The 23,759-nt window shown below is 43.8% G+C and overlaps 1 protein-coding gene across 1 annotated transcript in view; it reads right to left on the reverse strand.

The window, feature by feature from the left end:
* Positions 1–21,861, reverse strand: part of LOC129863727 (formin-binding protein 1-like) — a 100,947-nt gene extending 79,086 nt beyond the window's left edge. Inside the window, exon 1 of the mRNA XM_055935927.1 lies at positions 21,507–21,861. Coding sequence (XP_055791902.1) covers positions 21,507–21,530 — 24 coding nt within the window. The 5' untranslated portion in view covers positions 21,531–21,861. The remainder of the gene's footprint in view (positions 1–21,506) is intronic.
* Positions 21,862–23,759: the final 1,898 nt, after the last annotated feature.

Here is a 23,759-nt window from a genome sequence, read left to right on the forward strand (position 1 = left end):
GGGACAAAGATAGAAACCAAGGATGAAGAGAGACTTCCAGAACCAATCTAACCAGTCTAGAACTTTACCAGCCTTTACCCAGAATGCCCAGGACTCATGACATGACTCAGTAGAAATCTGATTTTGACGTGGTTATTAAATCGGATTACAAACCCTTTCGCCTCACCCCGACCCCTCCGCTTCCCCACCGCCCAATCAAATGTCACTGTTCTCTCTGAGATTACTACATCGGGCCAATGAACACACGTCAGCCATTGTTCTTAGAGCTGTTTTTTTTCAGAGTTTGAAAGAGATCAAAGTCTTATTTCTTACATAATCGCATTTTGTCTGGAATAAAGAGGCAAACGGTGAAAATAAAGAGATATTTCTAGGATTTAACCAAACATGTGATAGAGCTATGCAGATGAAGAGTGGGTGGAAAAACATATAGCCTAAAGCATACTGAACTATAGGCTTATAGGCTCTTGCTGGTATAATATATTAGGGGATTGGAACCCATCCAGTTTTCCAATACTCTAGAGCCCTCAAACTCAACTATGGACCTCTGATTTAGATCTGGGACACCCGGTGGGTGCAATTCACTATCAGGTAGAACAGAAAATCAGCATGCTCTGGACCTTGTAGGGTAAGAGTTGAATACCTCTGCTCTAGAGGGTGTCTGTTCAGGATCTGATCTGGTCTGCGCGACCAGGGATGGGCAACTCCTCGGGGCCTGATTGTTGTCACACATTTTCCCCAGCCCTAACAAACACACCCGACTCCAATAATCGAATCAGGATCTTCAGTTTAGAACGCAATTAGCTTAACAGCTGTGTTTGCTAGGGATGGGGGAAAAGTGTGACACCACTCCGGCCCACGAAGATAGAAGTTGCCCAACCCTGTGCTAGACCTTGATAACATTGGGTGGCTGGGTGATATGGGTTCAGATTAGTCCACATCTTCCCAGCTGCACGGACCTGTGTTGTTGTTACTGTAGGCCTTACTGTACTGTACTGTAGGCCTTTGTTACTGTGCTAGCTAGTGGTCCTACTACTTTACATCAACGAATCAACCTTAAGCCCCAAACATACAGCCAACTGGCAGCCTCCATGCCCTGCCCTGCTGCAGACTAGCATTCACGCTGAGCATAGGCGTGTTTAATGGGCAAGGGCGAGCAGTTAACAGTGAATGTAATGTCACAACAATGGCACCCCTGCCCAGAGGACCAGCTGTCCAGAGATAGCACTGTGGTTAAATCCAAATTGGCACCATATTCCCTATGTAGTGCACTACTTCGGACCATAGTAATGGTCAAAAGTAGTGCACTAATACAGTAGGTAATAGGCTGCCATTTACATTTACATTTTTACATTTTAGTCATTTAGCAGACGCTCTTATCCAGAGCGACTTACAGTAGAGTGCATACATTTTATTACATTTTACATACTGAGACAAGGATATCCCTACCGGCCAAACCCTCCCTAACCCGGACGACGCTATGCCAATTGTGCGTCGCCCCACGGATTTCAGACGCAAGACTCAATCCCTCTCCAAGGCCACCAACACTAGGCTCATGCAGACCCAGACCACAGTCAGCAAGGGAAACTCTTCAGAGCATTTCAGTTATAAGCTATCGTAACGTGCAGGGGTGTCATGCACCCCCAAAATCTGAGGGTGCATAAAGGTTGTGAGGATGGCTATTTCCTGCAATCTAGAGCCATAATCATTATGCTTAGTTCTATGTCAAAAATATGTTTATTTTTCTGCATATCTAAGCATACACTCTTAGAAAAAAGGGTTCCTAAAGGGTCATTCAGCTGTTCCCATAAGAGAACCCTTTTTGGCTTCAGGTAGAACCCTTTTGGGTTACATGTAGAACCCTCTATCTGGAACTAAAAAGGGTTGTTCAACGAGTTCTCCTATGGGGACAGCTGAAGAACCCTTTTAGGTTCAAGATAGCACCTTGATCTGTCTGTATCCTCCTGACTGGTGGTTATTCTGTTCAAAAGGATCGGACCCCTTTTTTCAATTTCCGCCTAAAATGACATACCCAAATCTAACTGCCTGTAGCTCAGGACCTGAAGCAATGATATGCATATTCTTGATACCATTTGAAAGGAAACACTTTGAAGTTTGTGTTAATGTGAAATCAATGTAGGAGAATATAACACATTAGATCTGGTAAAAAATAATACAAACAAAAATTTCAAGTACATAACTATAGAGAACATACAAAATTGCTATGGTAATAAAAAATATAAAATTTTACACAACCCAGGAATGTCATACATGATGGATAATTAGCTTCCCTACAGAAAAGACACTAATCTTCACACATCTAGATGGCCGGAGACAGCAGGGGTTCAAACTGTAGAACCCAGTTTCTACATTTGAATATTAAAAAAAATGATTTTATCAAACAAAACTATGCTACATCTGGGACCCTCAGGATGACAAATCAGAGCAAGATTACTGAATGTAAATACATTATATACCTTCAGAGGTGAAGGTATCAAACCAGTTGCCGTGATAAAAGTGTTTTGTTGTTGTGCACTCTTCTCAAACAATAGCATGGTATTTTTTCACTGTAATAGCTACTGTAAATTGGACACTGCAGTTAGATTAACAATCATTTAGTCCAAGGGGGTAGTGTCTCTGCTGCTGTTACCAAGAAGCTTGATCTTGCAAGCTCTTGTTAGTCACTTAGTTTGCAAAACCAAGCTGGAGAGAATGTATAGTTATAATTTAATAGTTCTAAGATATATAGCTGGCAAACAGTAGTGAACTTCATACAAGTGTAACTTGATCACCTCACTTAAATTGAGCTGCAGGAGTGACTCACCTCACGAAGCTCCCATTTTTGCCTGTTGTGCTTCTTTGTAAACAAACACAAGTGACTGGCTCAAACCTCTGTTTTGGGAAAGTAGTACCGGAAAAGCTTCATAATGAAAAAGCTTCGTAATGAAAAATTATCTAAGGGGCGAAATTATGAATGCGATCTGTTTTATCTATTACCTAGTGCACAAGTTGACTGCAGGTATTTATTTTACAATAAACTAATATTCAAAGCCCCCAAAAAGTTACTTACCAGAATGCTAACAAAATGCTAACAAGTACACTACATGACCAAAAGTATGTGGACAACTGCTTGTCGAACATCTCATTCCAAAATCATGGACATTAATATGGAGTTGGTCCCCCCTTTGCTGCTATAACAGCCTCCACTCTTCTGGGAAGGCTTTAGATTTTGTAACATTGCTGTGAGGACTTGCAGCCAAAAGAACATTAATGAGGTTGGGCACTGATGTTGGGCAATTAGGCCTGGCTAGTAGTCGATTAGGCCTGGCTAGTAGTTCCAATTCATACCAAAGGTGTTCGATTTGGTTGAGGTCAGGGCTCTGCGCAGGCCTGTCAAGTTCTTCCACACCGATCTCGACAAACCATTTCTGTATGGACCTCGCTTTGTGCACGGGGACATTGTCATGCTGAAACAGGACAGGGCCTTCCCCAAACTGTCGCCACAAAGTTGGAAGCACAGAATCTTCTAGAATGTCATTGAATGCTGTAGCGTTAATATTTCCCTTCACTGGAACTAAGGGGCCTAGCCCGAACAATGAAAAACAGACCCTGACCATTATTCCTCCTACAACTAACTTTTACAGTTGGCACTATGCATTCAAGAAGGTAACATTCTCCTGGCATCCGCCAATCCCAGATTCGTCCGTCGGACTGCTAGATGTTGAAGCGTGATTCATCACGCCAGAGAACGCATTTCCACTGCTCCAGAGTTCAATGGCAGCGAGCTTTACACCACTCCAGCTGACGCTTGGCATTGCACTTAGGCTTGTGTGTGGCTGCTCGGCCAGGGAAACCCATTTCATGAAGCTCCCGACGAAAACAGTTCTTGTGCGGACGTTGCCTCCAGAGGCAGTTTGGAACTCGGTAGTGGGCGCTACGCGCTTCAACACTTGGCGATCCCATTCTGTGAGCTTGTGTGGCCGACCACTGCGCGGCTGAGCTGTTGTTGCTCCTGGACGTTTCCACTTCACATTAACACGACTTACAGTTGACCGGAGCAGCTCTACCGGAGCAGTTCTAGCAGGGCAGAAATTTGACGAACTGACCTGTTGGAAAGGTGGCATCCTGAGGGTGCTACATTGAAAGTCACTTGAGCTCTTGAGTAAAGCCATTCAACTGCCAATGTTTTTGCTATGGATATTGCATGGCTGTGTGCTCGATTTCATACACCTGAAATAACCAAATCCACTCATTTGAAGGGGTGTCCACATACTCGTGTGTATATATAGTGTACTAAGGAATCCTCATAGAGAATGCTACCTAAATGCTAACGAGTGTATTGCGAACATTTTGAAGATGCTCACCACTTAGCTAGATAGCTAACTAGCTACTAAATTAGAAAACCAAATGCACAATTGCAGAGCATCTAGCACATTTCAGACAGTTAACTTAATAGTTATAAGTTATCTAGCTGGCAAACATTTATTTTGGCATTCCATAGTGTGATTAGATCACCTGGCACACTCTGCACGACAGTGAGTGACTCAAAAGGCTCCGGTCTCTTTTCGTTGGTCTCTTTTCATTGTGTGCGTGTAAACAAATGCCACGTGACTGGGGACTACCATAAGCTACATAATAACGTGACAGGTGAAATGAAGAAGGCAATGTTCTTCACCTCCTAACGTACTGCACAAGGTGACTGCAGGTATTTACTTAAAAAGTAGCTACAAATATTCAAATGTAGAAAGAAAATTTAAAAAATGTGTTTATACGGTATTGAAAAACCATCCTGTGACTTTTTCCAAATATTAGTATCACAGAAAAACATGAAACAAAACATTTGCTTTCAAGGAGGACTGACTAGAATTGTGAGCATGACCACACAATTTATTGTCATCATGAGCCAAATCTATTGGTTTCTACCCAAAGTGGCAAAGGAAATGTTGTGATCTTTTTAACAAACACAAGAGACCAGCAAAATGAATTAACGAGTGTGTTGGTATCTATTGGTCAACACCTGTTACTTTCACACTACTTTACGGTAAATAATGCAACCAGCTTTAATAACTAATTGCTCTGAACAGGGAGAAAAAACATCACTAGATTCACAGGGAATACATTACATAGTATGGGCTGTGTAAGCAATACTTCAGGCTGCAGTTTCCTACTTCTTGTCAAACATAGAGAACTGATGATACTGTGTACTGGTTGTTCGGGTGGGATTGGCATGGGTGTGGGTTCCGTGGGTGGCTTAAAAAAGAAAGACTCCTCATGTCTTTCTCATTGGTAGGAAGACGTTTGGTCCATATTAATTGAATTTGATCTGAATTCTACAAATTAAAATGACCAATTTGTCTGCAATCAATTCATTTATCTGAGATACAATTACATTTGAAACAAAACAATTGTTCAGGAATGCCAATCGTACCTGTTTCTAACTACAGAAACAATTTCAGAACAATCTGAGATGGTGGGTGTCATGGCTTGCTGAAATGACACGGAACGACTCACCAAAGACCCCTGTTCATAAATAGCCCATAGCCTTTCATTGAAGGCTAAAGGAAGGAGGGTGGAGTAACTCTAGTCGAAGGGCTTCTCGTCTTACCATGGCCCTCCCAATCTTAGTTACCACTGCTTCATATCACAGTCCAGGAAGACCACCAGGGTCATTTCACACCACAAGGGGGAGGATCAAATCACCCCCTAGTAGGAATCCACCTCAACACAACCTCCTGCCAGCCACTATACACCCAACGCTCTATTTTGGGGGGCTCAGATAGCCTGGACCGCATGTCTTTTAAGCAGGCACGCACTCTCCAGGTAAACACGACAGTGTACGGTGTCTGTTCCCGTGGTTTCCTTTAGTCAACACTCCAACACCGTACATACATCTTTGACTAATGACATAGTACCTCGCTCTACATCACGTAGAGGCCCGGGAAAGGCCGTGACCTCATGGTCTGTCCAGACCTAAACACAGACTGAAATGGCACGGGCAAACATGTGGCCGTAAAGGTGAAAGTGTCGAGATGGGGCAGCGTAGACCTGCTCTGTGCAGTGACCGCGACAACGTGAATTAGGCTTCTCCACATCGCTGCGTTTCTAATGTTCCTAGGACACATCTTAATGCTCAGATACTTCCACAGCTGCGTTCTTTCTGCTTGCAGGAAATAGGCCTGTCATCGGATTTAGACCAGGACAACCATGTGAAGTAGGAAACAACCCTCAAGCCTTTTGTGAACTGACCCTTTCTCACTCTCCAACCATCAGAGAGGGTTTCATGCAGTCTGGGCTGGAGACATTTCTGTTTATTAGTCATTTGGTCAGTTGTGATTAGAGATGTTTCCTAAACCACCAAATAAAGGAATGCTGTTTTGGTTGCGTCTACTGCTCTGGCTCCTGGCTGTCACTCTGGCAAGTTCCTTTGGATGATCTGGCAGTACACCGTGTCTATCCATATATGGTTTGAGACATGGTAGGTATGTGGAGTGAGGGATAAGATTGCAATATGTTTGTGTGGTCAAACTTTACTGTACCTCCTTGGGGCTCGTTGGAGACCAGCTGCATGCATGAGTATGTATCAAAGTAGGCCATTGTGGAAATGAGAACCAGGTCTTACGTAAGAGAGAGAGACACGTCAGACTACTTATGCACCTTCCTTTCATTTCAAACCGAAAATAGAAGGTATGACACTTCACAGATCTATCACCCAGACTGAGAATGTGCCTGTGGATGGGGATGAAATGGCATGTCCTTGTAGATGGTCCTTCTGGGGGAATGGATGTTGTCAGGGACATATTGGTTAATTAGTCTGCTATGGACGGAGGAGCAAAGATCTTCTGCAGTGGTGAGAACATGAGACATGAACGCGTCGGGCCACATAGGGTTACAGAGACTGCACTTTGGGGCGATGGGGTGGGTTCTACACTGCTGTACAATCTAACATGGACAGACATCTGGCTATTCGTTTCGATTCAACAATTGAAAGTTCATGTGATGGATTTACGGATTTGAGGAGACAAGCTTTAGAATGTCCTCATTAACATTCAGACTCACCTCACAAAAAATAATCCCTGAATAGCTGTTAGTGAACCCCCTGAGCCACACACACAGAGAGAGTGTGTGTGTGGGTGTAACGGTCCTGACCTGTTTTATGTTGTTTTTTGTATGTGTTTAGGTCAGGGCATGTGTTTTGGGTGGGCAGTCTATGTTATCTGTTTCTATGTTGGTTTTGGTTGCCTGGTATGGCTCTTAATTAGAGGCAGGTGTTTTGCGTTCTCCTCTAATTAAGAGTCATATTTAGGTAGGGTGTTCTCACTGTTTGTTTGTGGGTGATTGTCTCCTGTGTCGTCGTATGTATGTACCATACGGGACTGTTTGGCTGTTCGTTTATTTTGATGTCGTCTGTTTCCTGTCCGTGAGTTTACGTTTAGTTATGTAAGTTTATGTTCAGGTTTCGTCAACGTCGTTTTCTTGTTTTGTATTTTTGAAAGTGTTTTGTTTTTTCGTGTTGCCATCGTCGTTGTAAATAAAGAGATGGCCTATTTCCCTACTGCTGCATTTTGGTCTGATGATCCTTCTCTCCTCTCCTCGTCCGAGGAAGAGGAGAACGACAGCCCTTACAGAGGGGGAAGCAATGTAGGCTATAGTTCATTCTTACTCAGCTACTTAGGCAGCCAGTGAGATACATATTCATTTAACTGACAAGAGATAGGCCTGGGCCAATCACTTGAATCTCGGAATCACTTGACATCAAACGGCCATTAAATGCACCTGCCTTCCAAAGCACAGAGCCCTCGCTCTTTCATATACTGTAAGCACATCTGGTCTGCATATTATCTCAAAAGAAACGTACGTTTTATTGTTTTTGCTGTTTTGAATTTTATTTTTCTATTTAAACTTTCTTGTATGTATTTGCTGCTTTAGTTACGGGTCATATTTTCAACAACAATCAGTGCAGTAACTAACCGTATGTTGGAACTGAAAGGACAAAAAATAAAGGGGGAAATAAATCTCTACTGTGAAATCAGTGGAACACTGGACATGCTTGCCAGCCGTAGAGCCCTTTACAAGGACATCTATTGAGAGTGACTTGTAGCATAGCCTCTCTATCTGGTCCCCGAGACTAATTTGTTTCTGGAGGTGTGTCAATAGCTTTCGGACCATTTCCCTGCATTCTTTTTTTTTTTTTTTTTTTTAATATAAATTTTATCCCCTTTTCTCCCCAATTTTCGTGGTATCCAATCGCTAGTAATTACTATCTTGTCTCATCGCTACAACTCCCGTACGGGCTCGGGAGAGACGAAGGTCGAAAGTCATGCGTCCTCCGAAGCACAACCCAACCAAGCCGCACTGCTTCTTTAACACAGCGCGCCTCCAACCCGGAAGCCAGCCGCACCAATGTGTCGGAGGAAACACCGTGCACCTGGCCCCCTTGGTTAGCACGCACTGCGCCCAGCCCGCCACAGGAGTCGCTGGAGCGCGATGAGACAAGGAAATCCCTACCGGCCAAACCCTCCCTTACCCGGACGACGCTAGCCCAATTGTGCGTCGCCCCACGGACCTCCCGGTCGCGGCCGGCTGCGACAGAGCCTGGGGGCGAACCCAGAGACTCTGGTGGCGCAGTTAGCACTGCGATGCAGTGCTCTAGACCACTGCGCCACCCGGGAGGCCCTTCCCTGCATTCTTTATCACTGGATAGGGAGGACAACGTGGTGGACTGATTTGTCATATCATACTGTGGCCAGTTTGATTCTCTCTCTCTGTCATTTTCCTAACATCCTTCACAATACATTCATAGACACATAGTCTACACTGCAAGGTAGGACTCAATGCAGAACTCTGTGCAAAACGATGGGAGAACTATCAGGGCATCGCAACAACTTCCTGTTTCAAAGGTCTGTTTCCTCTCCAAAGGAACAACAGTTACTTCTACCCAGGGGACCAATCAATGGACCTGTTCCCTTTGAAAAGAAAACAAATGCACACAACACCTGGCATAATGAACTGCTGTCCCACGGTGATTGAAAAACCAGGATGGATTTAAATACCTGATGGCGGAGATATAAGAACACAGACAGGCCGAGAGGCACACTGTTCATGTCATATGTGTTACACTAGAATGAGCTCGTTCGTAAGTCCTCTTCCGAGATTTCTCTCAAAAAGGGGTTTCTAATGAGAAGATTGTGATCAGCACTGGCAGTCTGTTTATATTAGCAGAGCTACAACAGCCACCACTTTCTTCTATACCACCCTCGTTTCAATTTACGGAGGAAAAGATGTTAAATTCACCAGACGTAATGTTGACATTGGCCGGTCAGTACATTCCAAAGCTCCCTACTGGGGGCTCTCGTTGAGGTCACAGGGAGAACAGTAGTGAAACCTGAGTTTAAGAGTAAAGAGGAAATAATGCAAAGTTTTACGAGGACGAAACATGGAACTAGGCCTACTGGACCTGGGAGGCGGTCTTCTTCTTCTTCATGTTAGCCAGGCGAAGCGAAAAATGGAAGTGGCACGTCATCCTTTCAGTATTTGGACAGGCGAAAAGCAAACATTACTGAAACGGATGGTACTGACATGACCATTTGACTACATTAGCGAGAGGACAGTGATGCGGTCTCTCTGTCGTCCAAAGAAGAAGTCCTCCATCACGACAGCTGACAGCACGAGAAAGAATAGGTCGACCTTGTTGGATGCACTGACACACTAGAACGGACTGACGCAATCATCAGCCAGTCATTTGCCTTTGCCCTGAGAGAGAGCCGAATCAATGACGAGCCGGGAGTGATCAACCATGACGGCTGCACTCGATACAGATTAATCCTGGCAACCCATGCTCTTTATAAACAACCACGCATCATTATAGCCTAGATACAGTGTAGGTTAAGTTCATTTTGGATATGAGATCTCGAGTGAAAAGTCAAGGCCTGTTTTGCCTCATCACTCAAGGCAAGAGCAATCGAATGTTTCCAACATGAGCATAGATCTATCATGTCAGATATCTTAAACCAGAGCAGCAGATAGACTCCACCACAGACCACACATTAGGCCTGGGGGAAACATAGATATCCTGGGTCATCATCACTAAATGGATGAGCTTAACCCGGGAGCTGGCAAGTGGGGCACACACTGTGACATCATCATTGTCAGACAGGGGACAGAGAGAACCCGTCTGGCACGTGTCACAAACCGTTACCCATGGGGATAGGGCTGGGGCTAGTTCCTCCACATCTCCCCACCCGAGAGAGAGAGAGAGCGAGAGAGAGAGAGAGAGAGGACATTCTGTGGTCTAACGCAGAGATGAGTTGGAACATTGGAGGAAATCCTGTTCTCATATGACAAGCAAACATACACAGTTTGCAAGAAGAAATGACTAGATTTATATTTTATATTGTTCCCAAACATCTGCTCGTCTCAACTTTCTATCAACGGTGAAGTCAACAACATCGTGGTTTGTTTGTGTTTTCTTCTTGCCTGCATCTCAAGAGTCAATCTCAAACCAGATAAATATTTATTCAGTTCATGTTTTAGGTTGCTAAGCAACACGCGTGGTGCAAGAGCCAATAATCTGCATGAGGGGGGCCCAGGGTCAACTTCTGCTTCAGAGAAACACTGGAGGCACTCACTTGTTCTGACTTCTCTCTCTGCGCTTGTGATCCAGGCTCATCGTGTGTAGGCCTACATCGCCGATTTAATACTGTTGAAACCTGTGGTGAATGTTTCAAGTCAATTTTAACTATCGGTTATTTCCTCCAACACGAGCCTGTAGCTTCAAACAGTCACAGACAAAACACTGACTGTAGAACACACCCACTTGACTCGAGAGATGTGCAAGCTATTAATAAGCAAGTAGTCCGGCCTACACATATCTTCAACTCACCCCAACTATGAATTGCGAGTGAAAATATCAAGATCTAATGCATTAACCAAGACGTGTTTCCTTTTCATCCCCAACTGAAAGTACCGTAAGATAAGCATTTAAAGGAGACCATTCGCCAAAAACTTAACTGGACTGGATCTAAGGTTTTGATTGGGCTACTTACAGTAGCTCATTTACAATCTGGTGATTCCTTGTAGAGCAGTATCATTGAGTTGTTGTCTCATGAGCCTTGAGATGTGTGTGACAAGTTAAGGAAGAGAGAGATGATTGCGTTTTGTCTTTGCTGTCACAGCAAGGAATGCAGGGAGCCGACACAGGACATGACAAATGACAGTCATTTGTTCCCCATTATTGTTTACTGGGAAACAAATAAGCAGACAGCATTAGGGGTGGGGGGGGAGACCAGGTTCAGGTGACACACTGATTCACACAGGTGATTCACACAGGTGGCCAGGGCTACTGTGATTAGGCTGCACTCGTGTTCTCTCACGGTGTTGATGAGAGGGTTACAAAGACAGAGACGTCTCCTGCCGATTACAGGTCCTACAGGACAGTGAGAAGGAAGACCTGAGTCCTTCACATAGGAACACAGGGATGGGGCCACACAAAAACATGTCCCCAACAGTAGTAGGGGAGAGTGGGGGGAGACCAGACACTCCGACACCTGTCCTTAACAAGCTCAGTGTGTGTGGTAGACTAAACCAGATTAAACAGAACCTATTTGTCATTGAAAATGTGGTTGAGAAGTTTCCTTCTCCCCCTTAACGCTTCACTCTCCTCCTCCTCCTCCTCCTAGCCCCCCCCCCCTGTGGAGCTCCCGAGTGGCGCAGCGGTCTCAGGCACTGCATCTCAGTGCTAGAAGCATCACTACAGACACTATGGTTCGAATCCAGGCTGTATCACAACCGGCCGTGATTGGGAGTCCAAATAGGGCAGCGCACATTTGGCCCAGCGTCCTCCGGGTTTGGCTGGTAAATAACAATTTGTTCTTAACTGACTTGCCTAGTTAAATAAAAGTTTACTTTTAGTGTAGCCTGTCGTTGAGTTGGCTACCGGTTTCAGGAGAGCAGTTCCCTTTAGGGAAAGAGACTGAGAAACTGAGGTGGACATTTCCCGTGAAACCACACAATGACAGAAAGGCAGAAGTAATATGAAAAGCAACACATAATATCATGCAAATCATTAGGCTACTGCTATCATGCCTGGGAAAAATCTGCATATCCCTACATCTCTCTCACATTCTCTCCCTGTCTTTCTCACGCTGTTCCTTATTTCCCTAAAACACGGCACTCCCTTTAATGCCTTCGCTCTTTCCTTCTCCCCTTAACCCTTCACTCTTCTCCTTCTCTCCTCCTCCCCTGTGGAGAAAATTGGTTATCCTTATCTCTTTCAATGCTCCTGAGCTCTTTCTCCTTTGTCCCTCCTTCCATCCTTGGAGTCATGTGGAAGAATTAGAGGTGAACCTATTCAGGCGGTGAACCTATTCAGGCCTCCTTGAGGGTCAGAGAAGGAGTTAGGGAGGAGGGGGAGGGGGAGACATTAATAACACTGCCACTCGGCAGGTGGGTGAAGGAGTTGTGAAAAGAGGGAGGATGAGGAAGAGGAGGAGGAGGGAGTATGGAACCCCCTCTGTCCCAACAGGGAAAGGGGACGTTGGGCCTATCTCCCCCACTAGGGTACCAGTCCCCTGACCTCCCACTTCATTAAAGGTTCACCCATTATGAATGTTAATATTGCTCTCGAATGAGCCATTGATCATGTTTTTGCGAAATTCCTACCTCGAGAAATGTTTCATTTAACGGATGCTCTAGCACATTTCTCCTATTTGTCTGCCTCTTTAGCCCAGGGTGTATATCATGGTGCAGTTGCCAGAGATATTATAGAAAGGAGATAGGAATCCAATGAATGAAGGAACGTATCACACCCCACCTCCCCCCAGCAGACTGTCGATCAATCGCGTGCACACAGCCATGCAATCTCCATAGAAACATCAGCAGTAGAATGGCCTTACTGAAGAACTCAGTGACTTTCAATGTGGCACCGTCATAGGATGCAACCTTTCCAACAAGTCAGTTCGGCAAATTTCTGCCCTGCTAGAGCTGCCCCGGTCAACTGTAACTGTGGAAGAACTTGACTGGCCTCACTAATGCTCTTGTGGCTGAATAGAAGGAAGTCCCCGCAGCAATGTTCCAACATCTAGTGGAAATCCTTCCCAGAAGAGTGGAGGCTGTTATAGCAGCAAAGGCGGGACCAAGTCCATATTAATGGCCAATATTTTGGAATGAGATTTTCGACGAGCACATACTTTTGGTCATGTAGTGTAGCTACGTTTGCTAGCTAGATAGCTATCCAGCCCACAGAGAGAGCATTGCATTGTGGATTTTGTAGTGAAGTTGAGCCACAATGAGTTTACATGTTGCTACCAACATTATTATAATGCCAAAATTAAACATTTGTTCACCCAAAAATATTTTGCTCAAATATTGGTGTTATTCAACACTGTAAATTAAAGGAAAGGGGGTGGATTTTTCCATGAAGACTCTCTCACTGAGAGGAAACAAGCAGGCTTGGGTTTCAGCCCTGGCAGTGCCCTGAATGTCCAGTCAAAAGCATGGGGTACATGGCAAGGGACGGGGACCCTGCGGGAATCCAGGGCCAGACCAGCGGTGTGGGTCGGAACAGCGCAGGAGAAGGAACTCAGGAAACTAGAGAGGAAAGCCCCATCTCAAACGTTAAAACCCTGGGCCATTCACAGCTCAGTACTGTACTCAGTACTTACCCGACAAGAGCTCGGGCATTGTCTGTATCTATTACAACTATCGACGCATGAGCGCCAGTCAAACAAACAAAGCCCGTGAGGGTTAGATTCATCTCAGTGAGTCCGGGACTCCAGCCTTGCCCTGTGGCTGCAGTCTGGAACCCTCCACTACACTCCACTAAAACAGTGTGAGAGAAAAGCAACTTGAGGAACTTTCAAAGGGCCTCCTCGAAGTCCCCCGACAAACCACTTTCCCCTTCTCTATTAAACGAACGGGTGTCAGGCCAACAGACAGGCATGTGGCTACAATTAAACCACTAGACCCAGGCTAACATTCCTCCCTCTGCTCCCCCCGCTGCTGCAGTCCCCATCGAACCTGTCAGCTAAACATGCCGCTATTAAGGGCCAAGACTGGCACAGAAATGTGTTCAATTTCTTGTTGTGGAGTTGTGGTTCAGCCAAAAAAAACTCACTTTCAGTTGCTGCTCTTTGAGCAGTGTCGCCCTCCCTGATTCCATCGGCCGGTCAATGAGAGAGTGAGAGCTGCCTCAATGTGTGTATGGGAATGTGTGAGTATAAGTGAGAGTACCTACAGTGTCAGTCAAACGTTTGGACACACCTACTCAAAGCTGTCACCAAGGCAAAGGGTGGCTACTTTGAAGAATCTCAAATCTCAAATATATTTTGAGTTTTTCAACACTTTTTCTGGTTACTACGTGATTCCATGTGTTATTTCGTCGTTTTGATGTCGTTCACTGTCATTCGACAATGTAGAAAATAGTTAAAACAAAGCAAACCCTGGAATGAGTAAGTGTGTCAAAACTTGTGACTGGTACTGTATGTCTGTGTGTGTGTTTGTCTGTCTCCTCATGCTAACCCTGGCCAAACTCCTATGAGAAGTGAAAAACTAAAAGGAGTGTTGAACTTGTTAAAGTAATAACCACGAAACCATTCTCCCCTTTCAGAGCCGGGATTTGAGCAGTGTACTATGTAGTATGTGTATGGTCTACTTGCTATGATCCCTCTAGCGTAACTGAATTAAGAGCTTATTAGGATTATAGGAACGTAAATGATTAGGCTTTCCTCTGTCATGGAATGTTGCCATGCTGAGTGGCGACCAGTCGCTCAGGGCAAATGGGGCAGAGCTCCACCCTGAAGATCACTGCCGTTATGATTCGACCTTGTTCCCAGTTGTCTTGAAAGCACCATAAATCCAGAGAATGCCAGACTTTGATGACAACGTTTTATGACAAAATTTGCCCACAAGAAGGACCGCCGCGCCGCCTTCCTATTCAAGTGAGCACAGCATAACGATGAGTCCAAAAATGTGTTGTATGCCGCTGTATAAATGATGTAACATGCCAGGGAGATATGTACACTGTAGCTAAGAAAGTAATACTAAGTGTATGTTGTGTAGTAAGCTGTTAGTAGCCCATGTGTCTCACCCTAATAATTTAGTCCCTTTCCCCCTCATAACTTAGCCTACTGTTCTGACTTGGTGGTGCACATGTAGTCTGTAGCCTGTTTTAGATAAATGTTATGGCTAGTTTCATCATAGCGATTGATGGTTTTTACGACTGCACTTGAAGTTATTGAAATTTTCCAGATTGACTGACCTTTATGTCTTAAAGTATTGATGGACTGTCGTTTCTCTTTGCTTATTTGACCTGTTCTTGACATAATATGGACTTGGTCTTTTACCAAATAGGGCTATCTTCTGTATACCACCCCTACATTGTCACAACATTTACATTACATTTAAGTCATTTAGCAGACGCTCTTATCCAGAGCGACTTACAAATTGTAAGTAATCACAACACAACTGATTGGCTCGAACGCATTAAGAAGGAAAGAAATTCCACAAATTAACTTTTAACAAGGCACACCTGTTAATTTAAATGCATTCCAGGTGACTACCTCATGAAGCTGTTATTCTACAATGTAGAAAATAGTAAAAATAAAGAAATGCATATAGTGAATAGATCAGAGTGGCAGCAAGTATCAAACCTTTAATGGTTGAGTGTTTAGCCATGTCCTTTTGATCTGTTTTGCCCTGCACTCACTGCCAATTTAGAAGCCTTTGTTAAGGCCTCTACAAGTGCAAGTGATATGAAACACCAACTATTAACTGGTATGCTGTAACACATAATTACATATAGTCTAAACAAAGGAAGCACTCCCAAAGCCGAAGCAGAATTAGTTCGGTGAAGATCTTACACACCTACATTTAGAAATGTGGAGAGATGGTCATGAGATGTTGTTTGGGTCCTAATATTAATGAGGTAGAACTACTACCACATTTCAGTTAAATTGGTACAGCACTCTCACTAACGGGTGCAACAAGTATAGCCTCTTATAAGGCACGCCTCAAAATGTGTTGATGAGCCACAACATTACCAAGTTCTCCAAAATTACAGTATGGTACTGTATTCTGTGGGGGTGGTACTGAATTACAGTAAATTACTGGCAGCACAATAGCCAGTAAAATACTGTAGATTTACAGGAAAAGGATTATAGATTCCTAAAATACAATTTAAAAACAGTATGGTACTGTAAGGGTGGAACAAATATAGCCTCTATCAAGGTTTCATTGTAATTCTACAGCAGTGTAACTGAACGCCAATGAGCCCCCATAATGCATTGCTTTTTACAGTACTGTACTGTAATATAGAATTACAGTCACTAACTGTGACAGATTTGCTGTAACTTTACAGCAATGTGTTACAGTGTAGAGTTCAGTGCTTCTGTAGTTACAAAATGTTTTCCTGGCCCGGTACCACTGCGAACCAATCACGGTTCACCACCCTTGACTTTCTCCTTCAATAGCAGCGTTTGTGCGCAGCAGAGCTTCAGAGAAGGAAGAGAGAGGGGGTGCTGGCTGAGACTAAAGCTGTGCATACACAAGATACTGGTCTCCTTACTCAACCCTTTACTTACGCAGAAAAAGAAGAACAATTGGCCTATCTGAGGCTGATGAAATTAAGCCAGGGAAAATTTTGCCTACACCACCGGGGTGTCCCAGAGTAGTCTCAGAGATCTGTGGCAGCACACACACAGAGAGAGAGAGACAGAGAGAGAGAGAGAGACAGAGAGACAGAAAGACAGAGAAAGATCCAGTGTTCATACCTCCTGCTGGTACAAGAGGGACACAGCCACCTCAGGAGAGACTACATGCCCTCTGGACCAGAGAATGATCCACAGAGATTAGGCCTACACATGACATTTTAAATATGGCACCAGTGGGCCTATATTCAGTACTAGCTCCGAGAAAAGGTATTCAAAACAAAACAAACCTAGTGAACAGGTAGGAGTAATCTGCCTATTTATTTGAATGTCATTTTGCATCATCAAGTATAACAATGAGGAACAACAGCTCGGCCTACTATATAAGAACGCTGAATTCGGAGCTGCAAGGCCAAGAGAAAGGATTTGTCCAAAAGAACTAAGAACCAATAGAATGTGAGTCAGATTTACCGGGTCACTTCTGAGTTCGGTCTACACTGTTCAAATCTTTCGGCTCTCTGTGTCAAGTGGAAAATGCCGTTTTGCAGGTCAATAGAAATCAGATTATTTCTGAAGTCAACCTCATACAAGAGGAGAGAGAGAACCTGGATGGATTTTCCAATAAACTGTCTAACTGAGACTCCCTTTACCTCAGTGGCAGGCTGTGTGCAGTGTAGGAGTAGCCTATGGACGACATCACTACTAGCTGAAGGAATGAGGCGATGGACCGAGCCATACTAGCCATGGATCTATTCCTTTTCATTAAGACATGACAAGATTCATCCCCAGTATCATTACGTGGAGGAAGGCTATAATCTACCACTGTGATTCTAGTCATATGGAATGCAATAACTCTAAACCTGTTATGTCAGCCCATCGGTAGCCTATTACTGGTATTATTCACTCGTAATGACTCGCACACGCAGACCAACAGACACACCACACACACACACACACACACACACTAGTACCTCACCAAAGGTATCTGTTTAATGAGAAACATAAATAAGTTGAATGACCACATAGGCCTACAGCAACTCTTGTTGACCACAGTTGTGTGTCAAATTCACTCTCACGACGACTCCAAAAAGCATTGGGGACCTGCTGCTTTGTTACAATGAAGCCAGAGTTGGAAACAGATAGTAACTCAGAACGATTTCAAATGAAACAGAAAAGAGCAACTAACCAAAACAGCGCTGTACCATTACTACCTAAATGGAACATTCTCTCTCAAATGATGGGTAACCTAACCACATTATTTAGCCTGCAAAGAGGCTTATTCTGGTCTTTCGCCGCCTTTTCTTTTCAAGACCAGCAGAAAGATCTGAGAGCGTCACATCACAAGAAGTCTGTCCAATAGGTCTATAACTCTCTCCAGCGATGTTCTTCTCGAGTGGTTGAGAAACACAGCTTAACAGTGACACTGACTTCACTTCCTGAAATATAACTTCCTCACTCGGTGTGTGCTCAGGCCGAAAACAACATGAGCTGAGCTTGATAAGACCCATGTGGCAATACACCACTCCTTCCCTTTCTGTCACATATAATTTAAAATTATAAAACTGGCCTTGAAAAAAGCAATCAGTGTAATAACATTGGAATAAATAACGTAACACTGGAAACATTTATCTGCCACTCAAGGTAGTCCGCTCGTGTCATCTTGGTTCTACACATAGGCCTACAAAAGTAAGTTAAGATGCACTTGAAGAGTTTCATTCCAAAACGCTATATAATCATTTTCAGAAATGTTGGTGAATTAGCTTTTATTGTTTTAAAGAAATGATGAAAGAGATTGGTGTATTTTTCCCACTATCTAATCATGGCAAGGGGTTGTTCAACGTTTAAAATCTATCACTTGATGGTTTAATTTCAGAGAGACAAATAATACCGTTTTTTTTGCTAAATGCTATATATCCGCCTCACTCTCAGAGATATAAGTAGTACTGCTAGGTTTTATACAATCAAATGTAACAAATGACAAAACATTTTATAAGGAAATGTACAAATAATACATTTGTGACATCAATATTTAGAAATATGTGTTTTTATTCACTACAGTAATGAGATATGTACGTAAAACATTTATTTACATTTTACATTTGAGTCATTTAGCAGACGCTCTTATCCAGAACGACTTACAGTATGTGCATTCATCTTAAACTAGCTAGGTGAGACAACCACATATCACAATCAAATATACAGGATATGAACATTCCATTCCAGCTAAACAATTGACAATTTTGTATCTAAAATCTATGAATGAAAATTCATAGAACACTAATATTTTAAACACACATGAGGGTACCCATAAGTAATCATTTCAGAAGAAAGCAATCATTTCAGAAGAAAAAAAACGGTGAAAAATGGGTGGATATAGCGTTTTGAAAACTCGTCACTTGTTCTACAAATGACAGCACATAGATGTCACCACAGGACAAAGGGCGAAGACAGTGCCTGCCCCAATCTTAAATTGGGTTTTGCATGACAGCAAGGGACACCGAACACACTAGCAGCTTTACAACTACTAGGCTACAGTACATCCCCAGTTCACACCTGTAGAGGTCTGTTTGGTTGTAAAAAGAAAACAAAGAGTGTCTGGTTCTTCTTCAGCCCCTATTAAAGCACTGAGCATCTAGTTGCAATACATTATTTGCAAACGCTCCGTCTCCGCTGTGAACACTAGCACTGAATGCTTTTCTGAAAGAAAGCAGACAGGAAAGCGTTCTGGAACACCCTGGGGCAATGCTCTATCACCATTATCTGGCCAGCAGAGCACTGCATCTTGGTTAGGCAATAAGCTAGCGGTTAAGAGCGTTGGGCCTGTAACGGAAGGTCGCTGGTTCGAATCCCCGGGCCGACTAGGTGAGAAATCTGTTGATGTGCCCTTGAGCAAGTTACTTAACGCAAATTTCTCCTGTAAGTTGCTCTGGATAAGAGTGTCTGTCCGCTAAATGACTAAACTGTAGTAAGAAAAATAGGGCTGATGTCATGGCACAAGTACGAGGCCTCAGAAGCTAAATTTGGACCAGGGATATGAGTGGAGAAGAATTCAGGAGAAATGACCCCTTTGTTGCCCTCTTCTTCTCCCCACCTCTCTCTCTCTACCTCCATCTCTCTCATGAGGAGAAACACGTACCAGGTTTAACCATCTCCAGACCCCGCTGTTTCTCCATCTGCTAAAAACTGACTTCATCTGTAGGAGGCAGGGAATTTAGCACAAGCACACCCACAAGATGTCCCACTTCCGTGTGCCTAGCACTGAGATTGAAGCCTGTTTCCGGTGTGAAGTACGCAACAGGCAATCAAGCAGGTTCTAATGGCATCCCACACTGTAACTTCCCCGGTACATTTGGAACCAGTGGCTCATTTTACAGCACAACAACATCTTCTGAAACAAAAGGCAAACAAGAGGAATTCCACAGGCTGCTTATTAGGGCTCCGTAAAAATAGCTGTGGCAGTCCTGTAATCTTCTTTATTCCCATGCCGGAGTTTATGACACGTTACGTGGGATTTGGGGTTTGTGTGTGTGGTCTGTTGTAGGCCTGTATCTTGGAATCCATCACATCTGAAGCCCCTCTTCGGATATAAAATGAAGTTGCTTGCTTTTGGGCACCAAAAGCAGACGAGCTGAAAATAAGTGAGAGCCTTTAATTGAGGCTATTGTGCAGGGATCGGTGTCTGTTGTAGGTCAACTAACTAGTTTACGTTATTCTTCACATTTTGGTATCAGGGCACATGAGTGGGTGGATGAAATGTGGCATCATAGCGGTTGAATTTGCAGTGGTATTCAGCTCTTCCCCTACTTCTATTTTACTTCCTCAACGCTCTTCCTCCTCCACTTTATTTAATATAAAATTGGACGGACAGCCATCACACGGCTTGGTTTCCGCTAAATCAAGTGAGTTTTGACGATCCAGCATTGCACAACCAGTTTTGATTATGGTGCTCGCTTGATTGTTGGTTCTATGTGCGAGTATGTGTGAGACATGGGAGGAGAAGTGACTGTCATACAGCACAGTGAGTGAGTTGTGTCAGAGTGGGTTCTGAGAAACCGCAGCCCTGGTATATCCTGTTCAACTTCCAACTGTCAACTCACACTCTCCTCTGTTGCCAAGACAAACCATCTACAGGAAATGTGTAGGCCGCTTAAATCTAAAACAAAACCCATACGCACTGATAAGAATCCATCATATACCTGCTGCTCTTTTTTGTTAAATATTCATACAATGTAGGCATTTGAGTATATTAGGTATTTTCAGAGTTTACAGGTACCACACTACCACCAAGCGTTAATTTAATAATATAGTTAATATAAAATAATGTGTAGTCAGTGTCAATGTGTAGGCTATTACAATGTGTTCAGCTTTCTCATAACAAGGGAGACCAATTCATATGGTCAGGGTTGGAATAGTAGTGAAATAGCTGAAGCACAAGCACTGCCTCGAAACCCGAAGAAAGGGGTGTGTTTCAGATACGCATGTTAGTGTTACGTTGAATTGTATTGAATGCATTGTAAAATAGCTCAGTGAATATCATCATTGTGATGTACAATCTACAACAGCCACATGCACAGCGGTCTGGAAACCCGAACTGCCCAGTTAGAACTGGACATATTGACCACATCAATACAATAGCCTAGGCTACATGTCAGTCAAGGCAGGGAACATGATCAATTTGAATTCGCCTTCGTTGGAATGAACTGATTGACTACTGGGAAAGATGTTATGGCTTTTATAGCAGTTATTGCAATGTAGCTAATAAACATTCAGGCTTGGTTTGCAAGCTGTTGAGTCTTCGGGATATTTCCAACTATTGATAGCCACTGATAGACCGTTATCTGGGCTAATAAATAAAGCGCTGGTACTTACCCATAGCTCTGACCCCCAGCTCATGGTTCCAATGCGATTTCCTCGTAATAATCCACGATTCGACGGGGTGTATCGATGGTAAACCACTGAGGCGGGTATTTTTTTTAAAAATCTTCCTTTCAGACTGACTGTCTCTTCGTGAGCGCCCTCCAAATTTGTCCTTCCCTCCTGGTGCGTTTTTCTTTTTTTCACCTCCTCATTCTGTCTTCTACAAAATGGCCAGAAGCCGCAGCATAATCTTCAAACGGAGTATGTGGTGCTGCTGTTCCGTGCTGAGGGCGGGCACCGCAGTGACAGCGGCGGAGGCGCGTGCACTCTGAAAACGCACGAGAGTTTACGTAGTGGGGGGTGACGTTGGAGCCACAGATGGTTGTTTCGTGTGACAATTGGTAATCACATTGTGATATGTATTTTACACTGCGGTGACTGCCACCGATTTGCTCCTGAACCGTCCGTGTTTTGAATGAATTAACCATGATACTCATATGGAGTAACGCTAATAACAAATCATCATATTATTAATGGGCCATATAATATCATGGCCATTATCGAAGTTATAAAGGTTATGATGCATAAAGAATACTTCAAATGTAGACCTACATGTCTTGTATGTTGAAGTGTGAATCGAGTGTATTGTTCTGAAACAGGACGAATGTGATTAATCATTAAGACAACACTGCTCTCTGGTGTTAAAGTATTTCTGTGAAAAACCTTTCTACGCAATCGCCTATTGGCAGCGGTTATCGTGGTTATTGCTGGGGATCAGAAGTTATCTGTTCAGAGAGGCAGGTTGAGGGGATTTGGGCCATAGTTGCATTACTATATGGATCACACAACACAAAAGTCGTTTTATTGATCTGTGTGTCAGCAGAGTATGCTACCTTGTAATTTAGTCGTATAAAAAAAACATTATGCTAATGACAAGGAGGAAAGCAGTCCCATGCTGGTACAGAGGAGTGTGGGGCAATGGTGAGAAGTAGGAACAGGGCATTTAGAGTACTGAAAAAGATGCATGACTTTCAACATCTGGTTCAGTGTAAGCAGGCCCTGGTGAGGAGAACTATCTGTCAGGCAAAGAGGTCATGTTGGCATCGGTTCTGTGACACCATTGGAAGGGCGACACCTGTGGGAGAAGTGTGGGGGATGATTAAGAGGATGAGTGGCATTAGAAGGGAGTGGGATTAGCATGTGTTGACGAGTGGGAAGGATGTGGCAGTGACAGATGAGGAGAAGGCATAGCCTTGGACAAACAAAGCGTTTGTCCAAGGCATAGCTCTGCAAATGTGTCAGAGGAGGGGCAGAGAGGGAGAGAGAACGAGAGAAGAGCGTCTTGGAGTGCTCGATAGGAGGGAGGATGTGAATAATGTGTTGAATGCACCATTTACTATGGCAGAGGTAAAAAGGGCAATAGGTAAGGCTAAGTTAACTTCACCTGGGCAAGATGAGGTATGCTATGTTATGTTGGCCAATCTTAGTGATGAGGCACTGGATAAGGTTTTTGTGTTGTACAACACAGTGTGGGAGGAGGGGAAACTACAAGGCAACTGGAAGTAGTGGTACCAATCCGGAAGCCAGGGAAAGACCCAACGAGGCCAACAAGCTATTGACCAATAGCTTTAACATCACATGTATGTAGCACTATGGAATGTATGATTATGGAGAGGCTAACTTACTTCCTGGAGAGCAGGGGGCTAGTATGGCCACATCAGGGTGGGTTCAGGAAGGGAAGGGGAAATATGGACCCAGTGCTCTGCTTAGAAGCAGAGGTCAGAAAGGCTCAGGTGAACAAGGAGACTGTTGTAGCTGCCTTTTTTGACGTGGAGAAGGCGCATGATATGGGGTTGTTAATCAAGTTTGATATTATGGGAATAGGACGAAGAACGTACAACTGGATAAAGGATTTCCTGTTTGGAAGGTCTATCCAGGTGAGGGTGGGAACGTCACTATCAGGCATCTACCTGGTGGATAATGGTACACCGCAGGGGAGCGTGATTAGTCCTCTGTTGTTCTCAATCATGATCAATGATGTTTACTCTCAGGTACGGCCAGATGTTGGGATGTCGTTATTTGCAGATGGGGCCTCATCGAAGAGAGGAAGAAATGTGCCATACATTTATTTATTTTTTATTTTTTAACCAGGTAGGCTAGTTGAGAACGAGTTCTCATTTGCAACTGCAACCTGGCCAAAATAAAGCATAGCAATTCAACACATACAACACAGAGTTACACATGGAATAAACAAAACAGTCAATA

Source organism: Salvelinus fontinalis, chromosome 10 (genome assembly GCF_029448725.1).
Source record: "Salvelinus fontinalis isolate EN_2023a chromosome 10, ASM2944872v1, whole genome shotgun sequence".
In the NCBI taxonomy this organism is placed as follows: Eukaryota; Metazoa; Chordata; class Actinopteri; order Salmoniformes; family Salmonidae; genus Salvelinus; species Salvelinus fontinalis.